General features: G+C 54.5%; 3 protein-coding genes across 7 annotated transcripts; all 3 read right to left on the bottom strand.

Annotated features, from left to right (window-relative positions):
• Positions 1-2,020: 2,020 nt before the first annotated feature.
• On the bottom strand, positions 2,021-6,099 carry TMEM95 (transmembrane protein 95). Of its 5 annotated transcripts, XM_061389684.1 has the most exons (8): positions 6,010-6,099; positions 5,280-5,493; positions 4,997-5,053; positions 4,722-4,802; positions 4,600-4,620; positions 4,387-4,467; positions 4,184-4,271; positions 2,021-4,082 (listed from the first exon to the last, which is right to left on the bottom strand). In XM_061389684.1, exons 2-8 carry the CDS (start codon positions 5,446-5,448, stop codon positions 4,022-4,024), a joined length of 558 nt encoding a protein of 185 aa, XP_061245668.1. In that variant the 5' UTR covers positions 5,449-5,493; positions 6,010-6,099; the 3' UTR covers positions 2,021-4,021. The 5 variants fall into 5 exon arrangements, with proteins under 5 accessions (XP_061245668.1, XP_061245665.1, XP_061245666.1 ...); XM_061389681.1 differs by lacking the exon at positions 4,997-5,053 and having other exon boundaries at positions 5,094-5,493; XM_061389682.1 differs by having other exon boundaries at positions 2,021-4,271; positions 4,596-4,620.
• KCTD11 (potassium channel tetramerization domain containing 11) lies at positions 5,710-7,748 on the bottom strand. Its single transcript, XM_061389700.1, has one exon. The coding sequence runs from the start codon at positions 7,746-7,748 to the stop codon at positions 7,050-7,052; it is 699 nt and encodes a 232-aa protein (XP_061245684.1). The 3' UTR covers positions 5,710-7,049.
• A 1,443-nt stretch (positions 7,749-9,191) lies between these two features.
• On the bottom strand, positions 9,192-21,271 carry ACAP1 (ArfGAP with coiled-coil, ankyrin repeat and PH domains 1). Its single transcript, XM_061389619.1, has 22 exons — positions 20,615-21,271; positions 20,023-20,080; positions 16,462-16,581; positions 16,244-16,297; positions 16,103-16,161; positions 15,686-15,869; positions 15,512-15,556; positions 15,313-15,408; positions 15,137-15,211; positions 14,935-15,044; positions 13,722-13,773; positions 13,536-13,636; positions 13,126-13,249; positions 12,824-13,035; positions 12,171-12,240; positions 11,953-12,047; positions 11,681-11,853; positions 10,933-11,105; positions 10,290-10,399; positions 10,097-10,207; positions 9,696-9,745; positions 9,192-9,385 (listed from the first exon to the last, which is right to left on the bottom strand). Exons 1-22 carry the CDS (start codon positions 20,665-20,667, stop codon positions 9,285-9,287), a joined length of 2,226 nt encoding a protein of 741 aa, XP_061245603.1. The 5' UTR covers positions 20,668-21,271; the 3' UTR covers positions 9,192-9,284.
• Between the last annotated feature and the right edge of the window lie 46 nt (positions 21,272-21,317).

The raw sequence follows: 21,317 nt of genomic DNA, 5'->3' as shown, positions 1-21,317 counted from the left end.
GAAAGTCCCAACCCAGGGCTTTTAGTGCCAGGTTCTAAGCTCTTCTTTCTGCCCCACCATCCAGTTACCCATTGTTGAGTAACAATACGTAGTAGCATTAAATAACTATTTTATTATGCTCTGGACTTTGTGTCTGGAACCCCAACAGGACACTGTGGGAATGGTTTATCTCTGCTCTACTATGTCTGCGGCCTTGGGTGGAAAACCTGACAATCTGGGGATGATGATCTGAGAGCGGAGGGCTGCGTTACTTACACATCTGGCAGCAGATACTGGCTTTTGGCCAAACCCCTCCATGGGGACCCTTAAAATAGGCCGGGCATCCTCATAGCATGACGACTGAGTTCCAGAGTGAATGTCCCAAAAGGCAGAAGGTGACAGATTCTTAAGGCCTGGGCTCAGAAAGTGGCTCAGTGTCGCTTCTGCCACATTCAGTGAGCCAGCTAGCCATGGAACCCAGGTTCAAGGGAAGGATACATAGCACCTACCTCTAGGTAGGCAGCATGTCAGAGAGTACGGGGCCATTGTTTAAAACTGCCACACCCACAGAAGCCTCCTGATTGGTGAGGGGCTCTGAAAAACCGTCCCTGCCCTGACAGGCCACACTCTGGTTCGTTGGCCTCATGTGCACAAAACAAACACTAACTCTGCCAGCCTCCTGTGCGAAGTGTTCATGAAGGGCTTACCCAGGGAAGACATATCACAAGGGTTCAGAGAAGGCGCTGCAGTCATCAGTGACACTTCCTGGCATCTACCATGTGCCAGGCTCTGAGGAAACAGACCCAGAACCTTAAGCAGTGGCTTTAGAGAGTAGTGTGTGGTACAGCAGGAAGATGTGTAAAGAAACACCACCACCCGAGGTAAACAGGTGCCACACAAGAGAAGCCTGGAGCAGACTCACTCCACTTAGCCTTGGGGGCTCACAGAAATTTTCTCAGAAGAGGGGATATCTGAGCCAAAGGAGAAAGTCTTTCCAGGTAGAGGAACAAGCCTGGGCAAAGGAAGGACATATGAGATAACAGTATTTGGGCAACTAGAAGTGACTCAGAGTGGCTGTGGGGTGGGCAGAGCTGAGGTGAAGCCCCAGGAGACACCAGGGGGTCAGATTCCAAGAAGCATTACCTACCGAGGTAGACCACTTACTGGTAAGAAGTGGGCGCATGGCATGAGGGGAGGAGGATGACTGTGACCCTGTCGGCCATGCCATTAAACCTGAGAAATCCCGGGAGTGGGAGGAAGATAGGTCTAGAAAGGTGGACATGTGGAGTCTGAGATGCCTGTGGGGTGTTCAAGCAGGATTCCAGGTCTGTGTCCGGACAGTTCTGGCCTGAGGACTAAAGAAGATGAGGGGAGCTGCAGGTAGAGAGTCTTGAATGTCAGGATCAAGGGCCAACTCTATATTCTATAGGCAAAGACAAGCTAGGGAAGATTTTAAGTAAGAGATTATAATGGCTAATACTTCATGAGGGCCCATTACATGTTGGGCAAAGTCCCAAGCATTTTATATGAACTGATTTGGACCTCACAGTCATTCTGTAAGGAAAGTGCCACTGCATTGAATTTAAGATATTTTCAATTGTAATATATACCATTATGCTATGACATGTCTTCAATTTAAAATGGGTTCTTCAGAGATGTTAAAATGTAGATCGAAGGAAAAAAGGCCAAGGAATCAAAGAAATACATGATCCGCATTTAAAACAGGAGGAAACAGGAACAGAAAAATAACTTTCCCAAGGTTTGGTATGTGCCAGAGCCAGGATTTGAAATCGGGCAGCCCAACTCCAGAGCCTAAGTTTTCAAGCATTTGATGCTGGACAGGAGGGTCGAGTGATGTGGAGTTTTAAGAAGACCAGTGTGGGGACTTCGCTGGTGGGCCAGTGGTTAAGAATCTGCCTTCCAATGCAGAGGGCACAGGTTCGAGCCCTGGTCGGGGGACTAAGATCCCACAAGCAGCAGGCAAACTAAGCCCATGCACGATAACTAGAGAGTCCCCACCCCACAATTAAGATCCAACACAGCCAGGAAAATAAAGTAAATATTTAAAAAAACAAAACAAAACCAGTGTGGCTGCTAAGGGTACAGAGTGGGCTTTAGGGGAGTTAGCAGAGTCAGATGCACATTTGGGAGACTGGGCTCCACAGGGAGAAAGAGGGTTCCAGAGAGGGCTGGGATCCATAGAGCAGGAGGAGGGGCAGAGAGGAGCAAGGTCCTTCAGAGATGGGCAAAGCTGTTGACCCACTGCATGTTGGGTGTGAGAAGGAGGACAGCTAAAATGCTGAGCCTGGAAAGAGGGCACATTCTTGGGGGCTTGAGACAGCTCCCAGAGACAAAGGAGAGCTGCTGTGGCTGGGGCGTGAGCAGGGTGCTTCTCACCCCAGTGTGGGCGGCAGCGTTGACCGGTGCCTGGCTGGCAATCACTTAGTATTTATCAAATGAGTGAATGTTTCAATTGTTGTATGAGCTTGGGCATGCCATATGATCTCTGGGTTCCATTTTTCGGTATAAAATGAAAGCATTGAACTAGAATGTGTAAAACAAAATGGAAGATGTTTCCCCAGAAGGGATAAATTACTCCTTTCTCTCTATCCCCAGTACCTTTACAGATTCCCCCAAACAGTGGTTCTAACCCTGGCTGGCTGTAAATTAGATTAACTGAGGCCCCATATGAGACCACTAAACTCCAAATCTCTGGAGACAAGACCCAGCAACAGGTAGTTTTTTAAGATGACCAGATGACTCTATATGCGGTCTCCCACGTGGCACTAGTGGTAAAGAACCCATCTGCCAATGCAGGAGGCCTAAGAGACGCAGGTTCCATCCCTGGGTAGGGAAGATCCCCTGGAAGAGGGCACGGTAACCCACTCCAGTATTCTTGCCTGGAGAATCCCACGGACAGAAGAGCCTGGTGGGCTACAGTCCATAGGGTCGTGGAGTCGGACACAACTGAAGTGACTTAGCACACACACACGCAGCTGGTTGAGAACTGGGAGCTTCGGTTCCAGTTTGAACTTCAGTATCCACTTTGAACTTCAGTATCCAGTTTGAAAACCATGGGGCTGTGTGAAGGCAAGGATCCATCCCAGGCCTAGGCCCTTGGACTGTGACTTATAGTTGGAGATAGGCCTCTTCTTTATATGTCCCATCTCCCATCCCCCAAATCCAAACTCCTGATAACCAAGGGACCAGACACCAGGGTTTCTCAACCACACACTGCTGACTGTTCAGACTGGATCATTCTTTGTCCTGGAGGACATTCCCATGCATTTTCAGATGTTTACCAGCATCCCTGGTCTCTAACAATTAGATGCCAGTACTACATTCCCCCCCACTCCCATCAAAACAATCAGAAACATCTCCTCTGGTGCAAAATCCCCACCTCCCTAAGTTGAGAACCACTGTGCTACATGAGCCTCCCTCTCCCCCTGCCCTCCCCAGTTGCAGACAGAGGCCAGGCAGAGGCGGAGGCCATTTGACAGCACGTTTAGTTGGGCCTGGCAGGAGGGAGGCCTCTCTCTGTGGGAGGCTTCACAATGTTAAATGGAAGGGGAGCATGCCAGCAGGCTGACTGCTGTGGTCTCATTCTAGGGGGAGGGACTTTTCCAGAACACTCATTCCCGGATTCCCAATCAGTCACAGGAGGGCCAAGAGGACTTTCTGGGGCCTGGCAGCCCCCACGTTCCGGGAACAGGCAGAAGGAGATGTGGGAGTGGTGGTGAGCAGAGGGGATTCTTTCCTTCTGTAGATATTTTCCTGGCACGGGGACTGCCCCTGTCTGATTGGTTGAGGGATGAAGGGGAGGAGCTTTCCAGCTGTGGGTGCCTGGGTCCCTGGACCATCTGACACTGGGACTATGGGGTATATCTAAGTATCAGGGTCTGGAAGATTGAACCACTTGGGGCTGGAACTAAGGGTCTGGCTGTCCCCCGCCCTCCCCACCCCACCCCCAACCCCAAGAGAGAAGTGGATGTTGTGGGCACACGAGCTCCTTAGAACTGGAAGCTAGGCTCTGTCCTCGTTTTCACAAGTCAACTTTTTGCTTGGAAGTAGTTGTACCTGAGGGAAAACAGAGGGTGGGAGGCCTGGGAAGGGAGGAGGGAAGGGCCACGAGGGCAGGAGGAAGGATGAGGGGGTACTGGTGGGAAGTGGTGAGGCTGTCTCCCGCCCTGATTCCCCAACTCACTCCACCGCGAGGCTCGGGACACCCAGGAGCAGGGCAGTTCCGCACACAAAGAGGAGCAGGATCCGAGCTTCCCAAAGATCGTGACTTCCTATAGGGGACCCAGGAAGCAGTGAGTGATCCCGGGGACCATACCCATCGATGCTGGGGAAGCCTCAGAGCTCAGAGATCTGGGTGGGGGTGAGGCAGAGGTGGGGAGTAAGGACCTGGGAAGCAGCGCTTTCGGGGCCAACAGTACACCTCGAAGCCCTGGCAGGTTGAACAGTTGTACAGGATGGTGCTGCCCCCTGCAGGAGACAGTAGGGCCGGCAGTGAGGCGGGAAGCCTCCGTTCCTCTCTGCTCCCACCGCCCTCCGTGGCTGCTCTCCTCAAGTGCCCCAAGCCCCCGGCTTTCGCTACCCCTTCCCTTTCTTACTCACGGCAGGAGGGAGGGCAGAGAGCTGAAATGAAAGACAAGGCAGGGTGGGGGGCGGATGAGCTCAGCCATACACCCCTTTGCCCAAGGACCTAGGCACCCCTTGGTCCTTCCCCTCATCCGTACCTTCTCTGTTGTACTCCCGGAGCTTGGTCTTTCGAAGCCATTGCCAATATGAAGGGAGTGAGTAGAGAGACCCTTTGATCTCTGGGGAGGCAGAAAGCAGCTAGAGTGCCCAGGGCCTCAGCAGGGATGGTTCACCTCCACCCCTTCACCCAGCACCACCCCATCACACTCTCCTGTCTCCATCTGCCCTCCACCCGTCCCTACTCCACCTCCCCAGCCCCCTCCTTGGTTGTGCCTTCCAAGCCCCTAGGTTGTGCCTTCCCCCTTGACTTCACCCATGACTCTCAGGACTCTGTGAGTCTTCTCTGTGATTTTGTTCAAGGATGCATCATCTGTGGAGATGGGTAAGGACCGGGTGATTCCCTCACTGACCTGGAAGAAGGTTCTGGGCCCTTTCCCAGGGTCCAAAGAAGCTCTCCCAGAGGGAGCAGAAAGTGTGTCCAGAGAGGGCTGTGGACTGAGGAGATGGCTGAGAGGCAGAGCTGTGAGGCCACTTGCAGGCCCCTTGGGGCACAGGGGAGATTGTTGTTAGGCCCATCCCTGGATGTCTGATTTTACCTAAGGCAAAGGCCGAGAATGTCCAGGAGACCTCACAGTCCTTCCACTGGACCTCCATCTGGCTGCAAAGCCGGGCCAGGCGGCCCGACAACTCACGGTCTGGGAAGCGGCAGAAGACACAGGCCTCAACGGCTGCCAGGAAGATCCCACCTAGTGCCAGTGTCCACATGAGGCCTGCTGGGGGCTGCTGGAGGGAGGGCTGGCCCCACCTAGGCTGGGAAGGCATTGGAATGCTCTGTGATCCTGGTTCCAGCCTTTTGTCTGGAGGTTCTAGAGCATTCTAGCACAGCGACACTGCCCCATCTCTGGCTGGGGTAAACTTGGGGCCCAGTGAATTGAGGACTGGAAGAAGATTCTTCTAGTGGGAGATGGATAGAGAAAGCAGGGCTTCTGCTATACCCCCAACCTAGCCCTCAGCAGCTTTCATGAGTTGGTGATTCCAAAAGCAATTTTATTTTTCTTCCTGTAAATCATGACCAGTGATAAATAGTAAGTGACTCCCCAGTGAAGAAGCTGTTTGTGAGTATTCCGTACCCCCAGGGACTCAGAAACCCATGCCTGTCCACATCCTCCCCCACTCTTTCAAACTCTTCTGTTCATCTCTTCTTCGCCCTGAGCAGCCTTGGGCCTTCCCCAGCTATCTCCTAGCAACAGGCTCATGGTTGCCTTAGCAACAGAGTGTTCTATACAGGCCTCCAAGGCCTAGCTAAGCCCAGTTGACTTCTCTTACCTCTCATTAGAAGATCCTAGTGACTCAAAGCTCAGCAGGCCCCTCCTGCCTACGTGGATGTGTGAAGCACATGTGCACACACACCCCTTGTGATTAAACTAATTGTCAGTCTACTCATACCCATACCACAGACACACCTGGTACCAAAACAGTTGCTGGGCAACCCCAAACAGGCCTGAACATGCAGAGGCCACAGAAAGACCAGCACACAGACACCACCTCCAGCAACATGGCTGAGAGCCAGGATGCAGGGATCCACGCATCAGTCAGAGCCACTGGCTGACAGGCACGTACACATGAAGGAAGGAAGGCCAGGACCCAAGAAGATGCCCCACTCCTCCCTGTAGCCAGCCCCACCTTCAACATGGGATTATTTAAAACACCTGGAACTCCAGAGGGACGCTCCAGCCCCACAGTTAATGGGGATTCTCCTAGCTCCCTTATGCCAACCTAAGGTGGGGCGTAGCCCTCCCTGTCTCCCTCAGTGGTGGCTTAGGGCACAGCAAAGAACCTCCCTTCCCATATTTCACAGTGTTCTGACCTCTCATTTGTCAGGCCAGGCGAGGCCACCATCTCCAGGAGAAGTCACAGTCCAGGAGACCACATTAGAGCAATCCAAAGCTCCTCTTTCCCTCAGACCTCATCATCCTTCCATAGTCCTGCTAAGTTGAGCCTGGGCAGAGAAGCATACCTGCTTTTCCTGACTCTGAATACTGAGCTCCAAGCAAGGAAACACCGAAGGTCCCCAGACTCAGGCAGGACCAGCCAGGGAAGCCTCCCCAGCCCTCCTAGGATCGGCTCCAGTCCAGACCCACTGATCCTGTGGGCTCTTGGTGGGCTCCCTCCAGTGTGGGGATTCCTGTCCATACTTGGGCTCTCCAGTCAGGTGCAGTGGGGCCTCTGACTCTCACAGCTCCCGGAGCAGAGCTAGGAAAAGGCCTCAGGAGAATCTTCAACCCCTTTAATGACCCGTTCTTTCTCCCCCCTCCCCCGCCCCTCCATGAAGTCAAACTGAGGGCAGCATTCCCAGGTCTCAGTTCCTAGTGCCGAACAAAGCGTAGAGATCGGGAGTTGAGCAGGTCTTCAGGATCAGGGAAGACAGAGTCGAGACGGAAGCCATGCTCCAGAGCCACCCGCAGCACCTCCTCCAGGAAGCTGGGTGTGCCCACCACCTCCCGTGGCTCTCCTGGTGCCCCGGTCCACAGTGGCTGCAGCCCTAGTCTGCGGTACTCCACTTCGGGGAGTTCCGCGGGGCGGGGAGCCCATTCCAGACGGAAATGTGGGCCTCCCTCTGCCCTGTCCTCATTGGTCACACCAAATCGGGCTCGCAGGGCACCCAGACACTCAGGGTCGGTGCAGAAGAGATTGGCCCGGAAGGTGTCCACCTGGACAGAACTCAGCTCATAGTGGTGTGGGCCTCGACGAGCAGAGAAGTGCACCAAGCGGGGGCTGCTATCTACATCTGCATGGAGCAGGGCGGCTGTGGGAGCTGGGGTCCCCCGAGAGGCCTCCAGTTCCCGCAGGGCATCCAGGAGGGGTCGGATCTGGTAAAAGTCCGCCTCTGCCCTGAGAAGCGCTGTCTCCCCATATCCAAGGGGCAGGTCTAGGCGGCCCAGCCGGAGGAAATTGAGGATGTGCCGGAAGGCCTTGCCATCTCGATCGATGAAGTAGTGGCCACCTCCCTCGGGATTGAGGTTGGGAGTCATGGGGGTACCAGCCCTAAACATGGCCCCCAGCATGGAGTCTGGGAATCGAGTCAAGGTCTCCAACGTGGTGGAATATAGCGTTCCCCCGACATTCAGGGTCACGGGGCCCCCGAAGGAGGGGGGCGAAGAGGGCACAGGAGGAGGAGAAATTTTGAGGAGTATAGAAGACACCGAAAGAGAAGAAAAGGTAGAACTTCCTGGGTGTGTGCAGAACTGGGTGGTAAGGTTCAGACTGTCTCTGAGTGGGAGGCACAGGTTGGAGTACAAGGCAGCAAGATTTGGGGCTCACCCTAGCTGCCTTGGTGGTGGGGGATGGTTTCTGGGCACAGAGACGCCGGAAAGGTCGAGAGAACGGATGAAAAGAGCTGAGGGAAGTCAGGTACGGGAGATATAGATCCGATTCTGGGTGGTCAGCGATTCCTTTCTGTGGTCTTCAGACAGTGGCTTTCCAGAATCCAACCAGCAGGTGACGGTGGCGAGCACAAGGCCGACTCTGAAGGGTCCAGCTTCTCGGGCAGATCGCTGTCACCGTGGCCAAGTCCACGCAGGGCTCCGGGGGGCCAGTTTGAGGCCTTGCCTTGCCTGACTCTGGCGCGGGTCCCAGGAGATGGAGGCGAGGCTGATCGGAGCCGATGGCGAGGGGTGCCTCTGTATCAGCTGGGGACCGCAGATGCACGTTCAGTACAAGCTGGGAGTGTCTGAGGACTCAGATGGAAGCAGCCGGGAGTCTCGGGCCCGGGCGCCGACGCCTTCCTCTGGTTTCTGCAACCGCTTAAGTCCTCTCCGCCCCCAGGAAGTGGCCTAAGGGCAGCGGCCGGGGGCCCTTTAAGAGGCAGCCCCGCCCCCTGGGCGCCCCGCCCCTCGCCCCCGCCCCGCCGGCCTAGCGCTGCTAGGGTGGTGGTGGAAGCCGAATGGCGAACCAGAGAGACGGGGCCGACAGGCTGGACCAGCGCACGCTAGCGGGGGTGGGGTCCTGAGGGTGACTCAGTCACGTCGTTCCGGGTGTACCCGCGACGGCCCCACGGGCCCCCAGGTGTGCCCGACCTCACGTCTGCAATTCAGTGGACGCCGGCATCTCCTATCCCGCCGCTCAAGAAACTGAGGGCCGGACGGCAGCGGTTGAGGACCTGTTCCTTTTCTGTCACTCCCCGGGGGAATTCCCGAGGGGGCGGGTGCTGAGCATCCACATTCCAGGGATGCCTCCGGGCCAGGATGGCCTGAGCCCGGATGCCAGCCGCCCCCCCCCCCCCCCCAAGGCTAGACCCAACCCACGCCACGCAAGCGGCCTCTGCTTAGCCGGACGGGTCGGGCCACGTCGCCTGAGCTCGCGAGCCCCCGCCCTAGAGGCCGAAGCTCCCACTTCACTCCCAGGAGTTGCCCCTCCATTGACTCCAGTTCAAAAACTCCCAATCGCTCCTGCACCCCAAGAGTCGCAGTGCCCTATATCTCACCAGCCGAAAGGAGGTGGCCAATAAATGAACTTTGAAGAGCAAAGCACAAAGGCTTTAATGGAAAGGGCGGGTGGTAGGGAGGGAAGGGATGGGGGTCCCAGCCCTTGAAGGCCTGGGATCAAAGCGTGTGGAGGTCATGACTACGCCGGCTCAGCTTCTCCGGGTCGTCGGATGCCATGAGGGAGAAATCACGGAAGATGTCAAGATATGTCTCGTCTCCTGAGGGGAGGGAGAAAGGGCTGAGAGGCTGGGTCCTAGCACGAATAGCACAATAGGGACAGCCCGGCCTGGTAAGAGCACGCGCTTCCAACGTGGGTGGAGGAGATGTCTGTACTGTCAGGGCAGCACCCTCGCCTATTCTTTGCTTTGTTTCAAGGACCTGGAGCGTAGGATGCACCCAATACGTATTTGTTGAATAAATAATGTAATTGATCAATGAAGCTGAGGACAGGGAGTTGGGGACAGGTCACCAGGGGCCAGAAGCCCACAGTTACAATGTTGTGCAGGGCGGAGGGGAGGTGTACTTTACCAGCCTGGCCCTGGGCTGCGTCGGCCTCCCGCATTTTTGCCAATCGTAGCCTGAAGGGGGAGAGAATTAAGGAATGAATGACATTCTCACCCCACCCCCACCCTCACCTTCCCATCCTTTGAGCTGGGTTGTTTCATTCACCTGTTTCCTCAGGGTCTAGTACTTTAAAGATGCCCGACAACGTTAATGAATAATGCCTCTCTCAGAATAAATCCACCAAGGAAGGTGAGTTTACCCTTCCTTCTCCAAGCCTCAGTCAACACCTGGAGGAGCCTTTCTCAGTCTGGTCCAGGAGCTGGCCCCGCCCCTCCCCAGGCCCCGCCTGGCAAGCTGGGGTCTGGCGTAAGCCCCGCCCAAGTGGATAGTGTAAGCGCGAGCCCCGCCTCCCCAGGCACCCTCACAGAGTGACGATGTCAGCGTTGGCTGTTTCCACGGCGATGGTCAGGGGGTCTCTGCCTTCAGAGTCTCGAACTCCTAGATCGGCTCCCCGTTTCAGAAACAGGCAGGCCAGCCTGGACAAGATAGCCAAGTTCAGCCGGCCCCTCACCCCGTCTGGAGCCTTCCTCCCGAGGCCATCATCCCTGTTGTCCCTACCCCGTGTGGCCAAGAATTGTCGCGTGGTGGAGCGGGCCCCGGCCTTGGTTGTCCACCTGGTTCACGTTTGCCCCGTTCTGGAGGAGAAACTCACAGGCCAGAAGAGAATTCTGCATGGAGAAATAGAGAAGGGGGAGAGATGTGGCAAATTAGAGACAAATTAAAAGATATTTTGGAGTCGGGTCAGTTCAGTGGTATGGGATGGCAGGCTCTGCTTTTTTTTTTTTTTTAAGCTTTATTTATTGGCCACACCACGGGACACGTGGGATCTGTTTTCTGATAAGGGATTGAACCTGCAGCCCCTGCCTTGGAAGCACAGAATCTTAACCACTGGACCACCACCAGGGAAGTCCCTCTGCTCTGGCTCTTTACATGTATTACATCCATAGTACAACCTAATAAGGCATGTTATCCCTATTTTACAGATGAGGAAACTGAGGCACAAGGAGGTTCACAGCTGTAAGTGGTGAGGGTCTGGATCCAAACCAGGTTTCTCAGCCTCCAAATCTCACCCTCTTAGCAATCAGGCTCTACTGGTTATCACTCCCTAGGGGCTGGGGAGAGGGTTAAGAGCTGGGACCAAGGTCAGGAGAGGGAAGAGAGGAGACCGAAGGTGGTGTAGGGAGGTCACCAAGACTCTCACAGCAGCTGTGGCCTGGATCAGCGGTGTGGCATTCTCCTGACCCCCGTTGACCCAGTTGACATCGGCTCCATGGGCAAGGGCATCAGCCATGGTGGGAAGGGATGGAGGGTGCCCAGCAGCTCGAAAGAGCAGGGCCCCAGGGTGCAGGCTCTGCAGGTCCTCAGAGGGGGGCTCTGTGAAGGGGAACCAGCTATGAATCTGAGAAGAAAACCCTCAGTACAGACCCCTGACATTGTGACGGGATAGGTCACTTCTCAATTGTGGGAAGGACTCCAAGACCAGGAATTGTGGTGGGGGGTGATGGAAGGTGTGAGAGGATATGGCCAGGTGCCTAGGCATATAGAATAGTCACATCTTGCACTTCTTCCTGTCTGACCACCTCAACTGGCGGGGATGTTGAGGGTGAGCTGATAGTCAACCTCAGCTCTCTTGATTCCCTCTCTTCCAGCCAAGCTCTCACCCTCATCCACAGGCCTCTGGAGACCTTCACTCATTCTCCTGACTCATCTTAGGTTGTTGGCACCCTCACACAGCCCTTCCTGCTTCCTCCCAGCCCCATGGTCCTTCCCATCCTTCACTTTAATCCCCGAAACTCTTGCCTTATAAAACCAGTGCTGGTACAGTCTGGCCCCCTGAACATTCTCAAGGGGAAGACCTGGACCCGGGACTCTGTGCCTCCCCACTGGGCTTGGCACTGTGCTGAGTGCCCAGCAGGCGCTCACAGATGCCCAACCAACCAACTGTATACCTGGCTTGGATCTGAAGCTCCCCGGCTTGGGCCTGATAAGCCCTGGCTTTGGGGGCACAGGAGGATGTCCCCTGGGGGGCCCCCGGCCACCTCTTCGCCCTCGAATCTCAGGAAGCTTGGTCAGGAACTTCTTCTCCACGTATTTAGCATGAATCCAGGCCTCCTTCTCTTGCCTGGCGGGGGAGTGTTGCAGGGGAAGGAGACAGTCTTTCCTCCTCTCGTCCTGGGCCCTCCTCCCTCCCTCCCCACATGGAGGGTGGCCCCAGCCTCACCGGGAGCAGCTGGGTCCTGGCTTCTTCACAGCCATGGCCTCCACTCGGGCTTCATAGATCTGGTTTATGACGACATTTCCCAGCTCACACATGAGCTGCAGACAGCCCAGGTAGAGGCAGAGACAGACAGGTAGGGTGTGGGTGAGTGTCTGAGCCCTCAGGACTCTGAAGCCCTGCCCTTACCCCACCCCCACACACTCAACAGCATCCCAAGTCACCTTCACGAGTTCCGGCTCCCATGAGTCAAGGGTCAGAGACCGGACTTTGGAGAAATGAACTCCAAGGCTCCTGGAGAGCAAGGGGAGATATGTCAGGCCCTCTGTGGGGGCAGCTGCTACTCCTGAAAAGACTTAGGGGCAAGGTCCTGCGTGCGGGGGCCCAGGCGGAGGCGCTGGGCCAGGAGGCAGAGGGCAGCCAGGGCCACGTGGTCTTGACCTGGATGGAGCAGGATTCCGCCTGTTCACCATTCCCTCTCCTCCCTTCTCCTCATCCTCTCCAGCCACCTCCCCTCTCTCCAGGTATTTTGGCCTGGACAACTCTTGCCATGCCACTCCCCTCCCCTCTCCCCCCCTGAGGGCTGTATAGACCTGCTAAGGCCTCATAACATCATCTCTCTCTGCTTTTCATCAGCTCCCCAACCCTCAGCAGTCCTGACCCCACCCCGCCTCCAGACAAGTCGATCAACTCCCCTGGGTGTCCTCCTGCCCTGGCCAGACCAGGATACCGAGGGGCTGGGCCCACCTGGGTCCACCTTGGGCCCCACAGGCTCAGCCCAGGTAACAGGCAGAGTGTGAGAGGAAACCCAGGCAAGTCTCCCGCCCCCAACCCAGGAGGAGCAGGGGCCCACGCTTGGGACCCTGTGGGGAGAGACCTGTGAATGCCAGAGCACTGAATGCAGAGGGTGACACCGAGGTTGATGCTGGCCCACTCGGGGGCAGGCTCCCGGCAGTCACAGCACTGGGCGTTGCCGTCCACGCTCTGCACCTGGGCTGCCACGTGCCCCACTCCCCCAGGCTCCCTTCCCCTGGTCAACCCACCAGGGCCCAGGGTGGCAGCGGAGCTTATGGCCAGGTGTCCTGAGCCCTGGGGGGACAGGGGAAGAAAGAGTGACTCTGAGGGAAGGGATGTCCTAGCTCGCTGGGCAGCCCAGCCCTGCACCGCCAGTTAAGGTACCTGGCCTAGACCCCGGGGGCTGTCATCAAGGCGAGCCTGGCTGAAGGCTGTGGCGATGCTGCTCTGCACGGCGCTGACCCACAGCTGCATGAGGCGCTCTGAGTCAGCCTGCAGGAGGCAAGACCTGGACCAGAGGGGAATGGAGAGCAGGGAGAGAACTGAGGCTTGGGGAGTCAAGTGGCAGGATGAGCAAGTTGACATTCAGCAAGTGTGCGGCTGGTGCCAGTCATATGGAAATACCTCTGCACCAATTGGTAATACCCTTCTAGATATGCCCCTTTGCCCTATACTCTCCTCCCCAGTCAACCACCAAAGGGTTAACATCTGGGGCAGCATGAGGGGCCTCCAAGACCCTTGCCAGCCAGTAAGATTGAGACACACAGGCCATCAGCCCTGGGCACTGTACTCACTTGCTGGGGGACACAACCTCAAAGCAGAACCGTCTTTCTGAGTCAGGACAGAGCTTCACTGTGCAGAGACGAAGGTCATCCACCACCACGGTCACAGGGTCCTGGCGGGGGGAGGGCAGATGTCCAGGCAGCCACAGCAGGGCTGAGTCCTCCTGGGGCCCAGTACCCAGCACCCAGCCTACTCACCTTGTACCTCTTCTGATAGACCAGTTGGTTGCTCTGAATAGTGAACCAGCGTCTGGAAGAGGTGGAAATAGCATTTGTGATGTGGGGGTAATGGCTCAGGAGAGGGACAGGAGGAATATGGTGCTCTCAGCTTCATAGAATCTCACTGAGAAGAGAGAGCCCTGGGCTGCCCGTCCCAGGAGATGCTGCAGAGGAGGGGCAGCCGGGGACCTGTGAGGGGTGCTGATCACATCTCAGCACCCAGTTGTGATAGACTCACAAAGACAAGTTTCCAGCAGATGGCAGCAAAAATGCTTTGTCTAATAAAATAGTTACTACAACGTTTTGGCAAATATAAGTATCTTGGAGAATGGGCTCCGTTTCTTAATTTGCACAAAGATCCCTCAGGGGCCGGCGGTGGCCCTGGAAGGGGAAGGGGTCACGTCAGAGCAGGTCACCACCCTGCTCCACACCCTCCCATGGCGCCCCACTTCCCTCAGAGCACAGCCAACGAGGCCATCATGATTCACACCCTGTTAGCTCCACCTGCATCTTCTACCACTTCCTCCTCCCTCCCTCTGTCCACACCCAGGGCCTCCCCTCTGTTCCTGGAACCCTCCAGGTTCCTCAGGGCCTTGGAAGGGCTCCTCCTTCAGCCTAGAACATTCTCCCCCTAGATATCCTTCTAGTCCTCACTCAGCAGTCACCTTTCCAGGAGGTCTAGACTGACCACCCTACTCAAAGTCACAGCTCCTTTCCGGCTGTGTCCACATTGCTTCTTTGTTGTTTTTTGCCTATGGTATTCTTACCGTCTAAGATAACACGTAATTCACTTAATTACCATATCACTGTGTATCTTTGCTGATGGAATATAAAGTCTCTGAAGGAAGCAGTGGGGTGGGGGGTAGGGGCAGTCTGTCTGTTTTTCCTGGCTGCATTTAACACATGGTGTGTGCATGCATGCATGCTCAGTTGCTTCAGTCATGTCCGACTCTTTGTGACCCTATGGACTATAGCCCACCAGGCTCCTCTCTCGATGGGATTCTCAAGGCAAGAATACTGGACTGGGTTGTCATGCCCTCCTCAGGGGGATCTTCCCAACCCAGGGATTGAACCCAGGTCTCCTCTACTGCAGGAGGATTCTTTACCCAGTGAACCACCTGGGAAGACCCATTTAACACACTATAACCACTCAAAAAAACCCCCAAAACCGACTGGGATGTTCACTCCTCACCTGCTCCAGGTCTTAAATGCATTGCTGGCCCTTTTGAAGAGATGTCCTTCCATGACCAAGCCACCAGGCCCCTCCTTTAGGCTTGGCTCTGGCTCCTCCCCACCCAGCTCCTGGGGGCACAAAAGTGTCAAAGGGCAACTGAAGTGAGCAGAGACCAAGGCCCCAGGGTCGTCCGCCTCCTGTCTGCAGCCCCAGTCCTCACCTTCTGTTTTAGCAGCACATGTCTCTGCTCCATGTCCCTCTTCTCTCGGGCTGAATTCAGGACCAGCTGGTGTAACTAAGCATAGGAAGGGTATCTCAGATGGCCCCACCCTCACCCAGAGTCATCTCAAAGCACCTTCCCTCCCTCTTCCACCTTCCTGCTCCCTGGGGCTCTACCTGGCCACCCAGCTCCTTGCGATACTGGGCCAGCTGGCTCAGCTCCTCGTGGCCCTGCTGGAAATGGGTAGCCTGGGCCTCCACCAAACGCAGCACCTGGGGACAAGGTGGGCAGGAGGCAGACCCTTCTCTTTCCCCGGTCCCTCATGCTATCAGCAGGCTCCTCCCCACCCCCACCCCCACCCCCACCTCGACTCACAAACTCCATGATGTCAAACTTCCTCTTGTCCTCAATCACATTGATCTGAGAGCCCAAAAGATCTCAGGTCAGTCTTGAAGACACAGACCCCACCCCTCCCACTGCACACCAGTGACTCCAGACTCAAGGTGATTGAGGCCCTGGTACCCCAGGAGGACAGGTAGGGGCAGGCACCTGCAGGGCATAGTCCAGGGCCCGGCCCCGGTACCCAGCTCGAGCAACCTTCAAAGCAGCTCCAGCCTCTTCTGCCTCCTGGGCCCGGCGCCTGGGAACCTCTGCATTGTGGGTAAGAGCAGCCTCCAGGCTCTCGGCCCCCCGCCAGAAATCCCGGCCAGCCTCTCGGAAGCTCCGGAGACCTCTGGAGGTGTAGGAATAACACAGAATTACCCATACACCCACTGACCCCAGCAGAGAAATCCCTAAGGTGCATTCACAGCCTTGTAGCTATGGACACTCAGGACTTTGAGGGGATCCTTGAGATAGGGGATAATGATCAGGCCACCAGAAGCCTCCAATCTCACAACTCCTTTATTCGGGGAGGCCCCCATGGCAGTGGGAGAGGCCAGAAGACTGGTTTCCTTCCCAACTCACTCCTTGACCAAGGTCTGAATTTGCCGCTGCAGTGTGTGCTGGGTGGCGTCGAGAAGCTCCTGAGGGAAGCAGAAGTTGGCAGGTGGGGGGTCAGGACCACAGACTTCCTTGCTCCCCCCACCAGGCCACCCCCCAACTTACAGCATGGCTGTCCAGCTTATGGCTCAGGCTCTGAGTGAATTTGTCCAGACACTCCTAGGCAAGAAGATGCAGAAAGAGAGTACCAGACAAGGGCAGTCGGGTCCTCCCACCCCTAGACCCGGGACCAGCAGACCCCAGACCGACTCTTCCCTCGCCTTCCCCAGGGTCTCTTCCACATCCCAGACCCCACCACAGCCTGGTCTAGACCCTCCACATACCGCCATCATGGGCTCTGGTGGTCCCAGGTGGGCAAGATCACAAATGCCCACGATGAAGGCCCGGCTGGCGGCAAGGTAGTGCCGCCCACTTTCCAGGAGGCCATTCCCCAGTTTGAGGAGCTGGGAAACAACAGAGCAACAGGGAGTCATGCCGGTACTGCTCCTCTCCTGTCTGACTTGTCTCCCCTTTCCCAGGGCTGTGCCCCTCCCTCCCCAACCTACACTTCTCTGTGGCCCAGTCTGGTTTCTAATACACACAGCTGCTTTCTCATCTTGGTTTCTTTCCTCCCACTGCTCTGGGCCTGGATCAAAATTCCTCCCAGTCTGACAGCGGAGCCAGTCGGTTTCACCTCCTGGACATCTCTCCTGCCCTGCAACATCTGCTTGGGTCCAGAGTTCCCAGAAACGCCATCCTCAAACACTGTCTGGCCCTCAGGATGAAACCTGAGCTTTATCTGCTCAGTATTAAATTCTACAGAAATAGGGGATACCCTGGCTGTCCAGTGGTTAGGACTCTGAGCTCTCACTGCCAAGCGCGCAGGTATGATCTCTGGTTGGGGAATTAAGACCCACATGCCTTGCAAAAAAAAAAAAAATTCTATACAGTATTTACTGTCTGGAGGTGTCCATTCTGTGCTTAGTGAACATTTCCTCATAAATAGTAATCAGTCAGCCAGGCCATAGGGTCAGAGACGGTGCTCTTAGGGCCTATTCTGTCTGGCCCTAAATTACAAACAAGGAGGCTTAAAAAAAAAAATATTGGAGTACAGTTGCTTTATAATGTTAGTTTCTGCTGCACAGGGAAGTGAATCAGCTGTTTATATACATAAATCCCCTGTTTTTTAGATTTCCTTTCCATTTAGGGCACCAAAGACCACAGAATAGAGTTCTCTGAGCTATGCAGTAGGTTCTCATGAATTATCTACTTTATACACAGTGTTAATAGTTTAAATATATATGTCAATCCCAATCTCCCAGTTCATTCCACCTGCCTAGGAGGCTTCATCAACAAAGGACGAGTGATTGGCCTGAGGAGGGTCTCTGGGAGGCCCCTGTGGCAGTAGGAATAGCCTGAAGACTGGTTTCCCTCCCAACTCACTCCTTGAGGTGGCCGACTGAGAAGCCAGAGCTAGGTTTTCTGACCCCTGGTTCTTTTCACCTGCAGAAACTGCATGGCTCCTAGAGATGACACCATTGATTCCACCCTGAGTCACTGTATCTGGGAAGGGGCAAGAGTTGATGGAGCCTGTCATTTCAGCCTGGGGATCTAGAGACCACCAGGGCAGTTCTATGAGGAAATCTTGGGTAGCAGGGGCTCAGAAAACATGGGCTACAGAGGTTTGCTCACGGAACTTTTGTTGAACTGAAAAACACTTTTTCAGGCTAGTGAAGGCTTCAGGGAACTATAGCTTGACTTGAAGATGGCTGGCAGGGTCAGTAACAGTCAGGAAACAGACCACGATCAAATTTTATCAGATGTCACTCTTGGGTGTCCATAATAAGGGACAAGGACCCAGAGGATCACAACTCCCCTGGGAGACTGAGTGTCCAGTTTTTCCTTCTTCACCCTGCCTGCCCAAATAGTTGAATAAGGAACTTTCAGAAGACTGAACTAGTGACAAACTGGTGCATCCATACAACAGCACGGGCTCAGCAATGTAAAAGGCATGAGCTCCTCATCAACTATTAATGAACTGCTGATAACTACTGATAAGCCACAACTTGAATAAACCTACAGACATTATTTTGAGAGGGAAAAAAAGGCCAATCTTGAAAGGTCACATTCTGTATGATTCCACCTAGATAACCTAGAAATGAGAAGTCTAGAGATAGAAAAGAGATGAGTGGTTGTCATGGATAAGGAAGGGGGTGGGGAGGGAGGGTACCATTACAAAAAAACGGCTCAAAAGAGTTTCTTTGTGATGATAGGAGTTTTGTATCTTGAGTGTGATGCTGGTTATAAGAATCTATACATGTGATAAAGTGCCACAGAATTATACACAAAGATTTTTTTTTAAGAGAGTATATTCAGGGATTTCCCTGGGGGAGTCCAGTGGCTAACACTCTGTCCTCCCAGTGTTAGGGGGCCCAGGGTCCATCCCTGGTCAGAAACTGGATCCCACATGCCGCAACTAAAGATCCCATGTGCAGCAACTAAGACACAGCACAGCTAAGTAAAGAAATGATTTTTTTTTTTTTAAAGGGTATATGCAAAGCAGGTAGAATCCAAGTGAAGTCTTTAGACAGCTTACTGTATCATGCCAGAAGCAATTTCCTGGTTTGAGCAGTAGACTACAGTTATGGAAGATGCTACCATTGGGGGAAGCTGGGAGATGGGTACCTGTGCTTCTCTGTGCTATTTTTGCAACTTCCTGTGATCTGCAATTAGTTAAAAATAAAAAGTTTAACTTAAAAATATATGTATATATTCATGTGTACAACTGAATCACTTTTCTGTACACCAGAAACTAACAATGTTGTAAATCAGCTATACACCAATTTAAATGTATCTATTTCATTAATAAATGTATCTATTAGTTGGTTACTTACTAACTTTCAGGTCATGGCAAAGGCCCTGGGGATTGAGGTGGGGCGGGGGAGGGGGAAATGTAAAAGTCCCTCATGATACTTTCAGTCCAGTAGGTAAAAGTACACACAAAACAAACTTGGCAAGTGGGACAGACACAGGCTAAGGGAAGCCCTGTGACTCCCACCTTTGCGTAATCCTCACTCCTTGTGTGTGGGTGAGTGAGGATTATGCTTCTCACCACATGGCAAGCGCAATAGGATGGCGCCCCCAAATGACAGAGGTGACGGATTTGCCCCATGATCACATTCTGATATAAACTGATGGCATCTTGTCAGCACACACTTGGGAAAGCCTACTACTGGCCTTGAAGAAGACACAAGCTGTTATGAAATAAACTGCCTATGGACAGGGCCCCGGGCCAGGGAACTGTGGGTGGCCTCTGGGAGATGAGGGCCTCAATCCCACAACAGCAAGGACTGGAACTCTGCTTTGAGCAGAGCAGAGCACAGTTAAGCTGTGCTGACCCACGACTATGCTAATACCTGTGCACTATTTGAAGTCACGGAATGCATAATCATTTGTTATACAATAGAAAACTAATACAGCAAGTAAACGCATAACATAGTTGAGATAAATGCTGTAGAGGGGAAAAAAAAAGCCAAATAAGGGGGATGGGAGCCTGCTGCTTTTGTAAAGAGCAGCCAGGAAGGCCTGACTACATCATGTCAGTGTTTTACGGATTTGTTGCCCACAGTCTGAGAGCTCCCTGAGGGCAGAAACTTCTGGGGGCTCAGGGTCCCGCATAACTCAAGTCTTCAGAAGCAAGTTCACAGATGAGTCTTGTTTTCCAAGATTCCGAGCTCCTTAAGGATACAGAACCACCTTTTGGTTTCTCTGTAGCCCCCAGTATCTACCCAACCTGGTTAACATTCAGTAATCTCCAGAACTTATACTTGGTCTCTACTTTTCTCCCTGGCCCTACCCCTCTCGTCTCACTCCCACCCCAGGTCACCCCTCCACATTCGGATCACCTTTTCCAGCCGGGTCTCCAATTCTGACACTTCGGCTTCCACCAGCTCGACAGAGGCTCTGGGAAAGGAGGGACAGTGTCACGGGAACAGAGCTTGGGCCTATCTGGTCTGTCCAGTTGGCAGGGTTAGGGGCTGGGGTTGGGGGCCAAGGGTACGGACATAAAAAGCTGATGGGTTAAGAACTTCCCACCCACCCGCTCTGGCTCACTCACTCTGCACAGTGTGGGAGCTACTAAGGCCCAGGCCAGAGCAGGAAGGTAGAAAGAGGGTGGATGTGGCGAGGGCAGGAAGTTGCTAACCGCCCAGAGCAGGTGCTGGGGGAGGGGAGGGGTCCCCAAGAGAGGGAGGAGGGAGTGCCAGCTCTGGGGTTGAGAGAGGCTGGAGGGACCCCCTCCACACTGGCAGAGGGTGGCGAGCATCAGAGCACGGGATTTGATACCAGAGGTACGGCTTTGACTTCTAAGCTGGATCTCGCCCCTCTGAGACCTACGCCCTGGAAAGACATCCTCCGTCCGACATGGGGAAGGTTGTGTATGTTAGGGACTGTCGGACCTCCCCACCTCTGCCCCTGGACACCTGTGTATACACTTACCGGAAGCGGGGTGAGTCCTTAAGACACTCCTCAAAATCCAGCTTGACCGTCATCTCAGCTAGACCGCTCCGGGGCCAGTGGGCCCTTGGGCCTGGAGGGTGGAGCTGCAAGTACAGGCACTCCCCTGGCCTGGGGACGTGCTGATGAGGGAGGAGGGAAAGTCCTCCCCTGGGTAGAGCCTGGGGGTGGGGGAAAGGATTCTTTCCCTAGGTGCAAGGGGTGTCCTAGGAGGAGCTCTCACCCCTCACTTTCAGGCAGTGCTGGGAGGGGTGGAGGCGGGGCCCAGGGGTGGAGAAGGGCCTGAGATCAGAGAAGCCACAGCCCCGCCCTCGGAGACTATCTACAGTCACCTTCCTAGGGCCCTGGTCTCTCTCCGCTTGGTCTCCTTCAGTGGTTGAGTCGTGGAGGCCTGAGAGATACAGGTTCAAATCCTGATTGCCTAACCCTGGGCAAGCTGATTCCTCAGTTTCCTCATCTGAAAGATGGGGACGATAACTCCTACCTCCAGGGTGGTTTTTTAAAGACAATACTGGTAAGTGTGTGGTTGAATCACACAAGTCATTGTCAGCCCACTGCAGGTGGGTCTTCCTGGGCTCCTGGGTGCCTGTTGAGTCCAGTCCCCCTGGCTATGCCAAGCTTTTTGCTCTGTTCTGCCTGTGGTTTCCTGCACGTGAACTTTCATCTCTGCCCCCGCTCTCCTCAA

The sequence above is a fragment of the Bos javanicus genome, chromosome 19 (assembly GCF_032452875.1).
Source record: "Bos javanicus breed banteng chromosome 19, ARS-OSU_banteng_1.0, whole genome shotgun sequence".
NCBI lineage: Eukaryota > Metazoa > Chordata > Mammalia > Artiodactyla > Bovidae > Bos > Bos javanicus.
The sequence above is the reverse complement of the archived record's forward strand: the minus strand, read 5'-3'. Positions and strand labels throughout refer to the sequence as shown.

Bases quoted from the DNA above. Each gene is read 5' to 3' on its own strand.
- TMEM95 (XM_061389680.1), bottom strand. From the start codon at position 5,448: ATGTGGACACTGGCACTAGGTGGGATCTTCCTGGCAGCCGTTGAGGCC. The intron at 4,621-4,721 runs GTACGGATGAGG...CTTTCATTTCAG, and splicing joins CCGGGAGTACAACAGAGAAG to CTCTCTGCCCTCCCTCCTGC. The intron at 4,468-4,595 runs GTAAGAAAGGGA...TGTCTCCTGCAG, and splicing joins TGCCCTCCCTCCTGCCGTGA to GGGGCAGCACCATCCTGTAC.
- KCTD11 (XM_061389700.1), bottom strand. From the start codon at position 7,748: ATGCTGGGGGCCATGTTTAGGGCTGGTACCCCCATGACTCCCAACCTC.
- ACAP1 (XM_061389619.1), bottom strand. From the start codon at position 20,667: ATGACGGTCAAGCTGGATTTTGAGGAGTGTCTTAAGGACTCACCCCGC. The intron at 13,637-13,721 runs GTGAGTAGGCTG...TCCCCCCGCCAG, and splicing joins TCTATCAGAAGAGGTACAAG to GACCCTGTGACCGTGGTGGT. The intron at 10,208-10,289 runs GTAGGGACAACA...TATCTTGTCCAG, and splicing joins ACAATTCTTGGCCACACGGG to GCTGGCCTGCCTGTTTCTGA.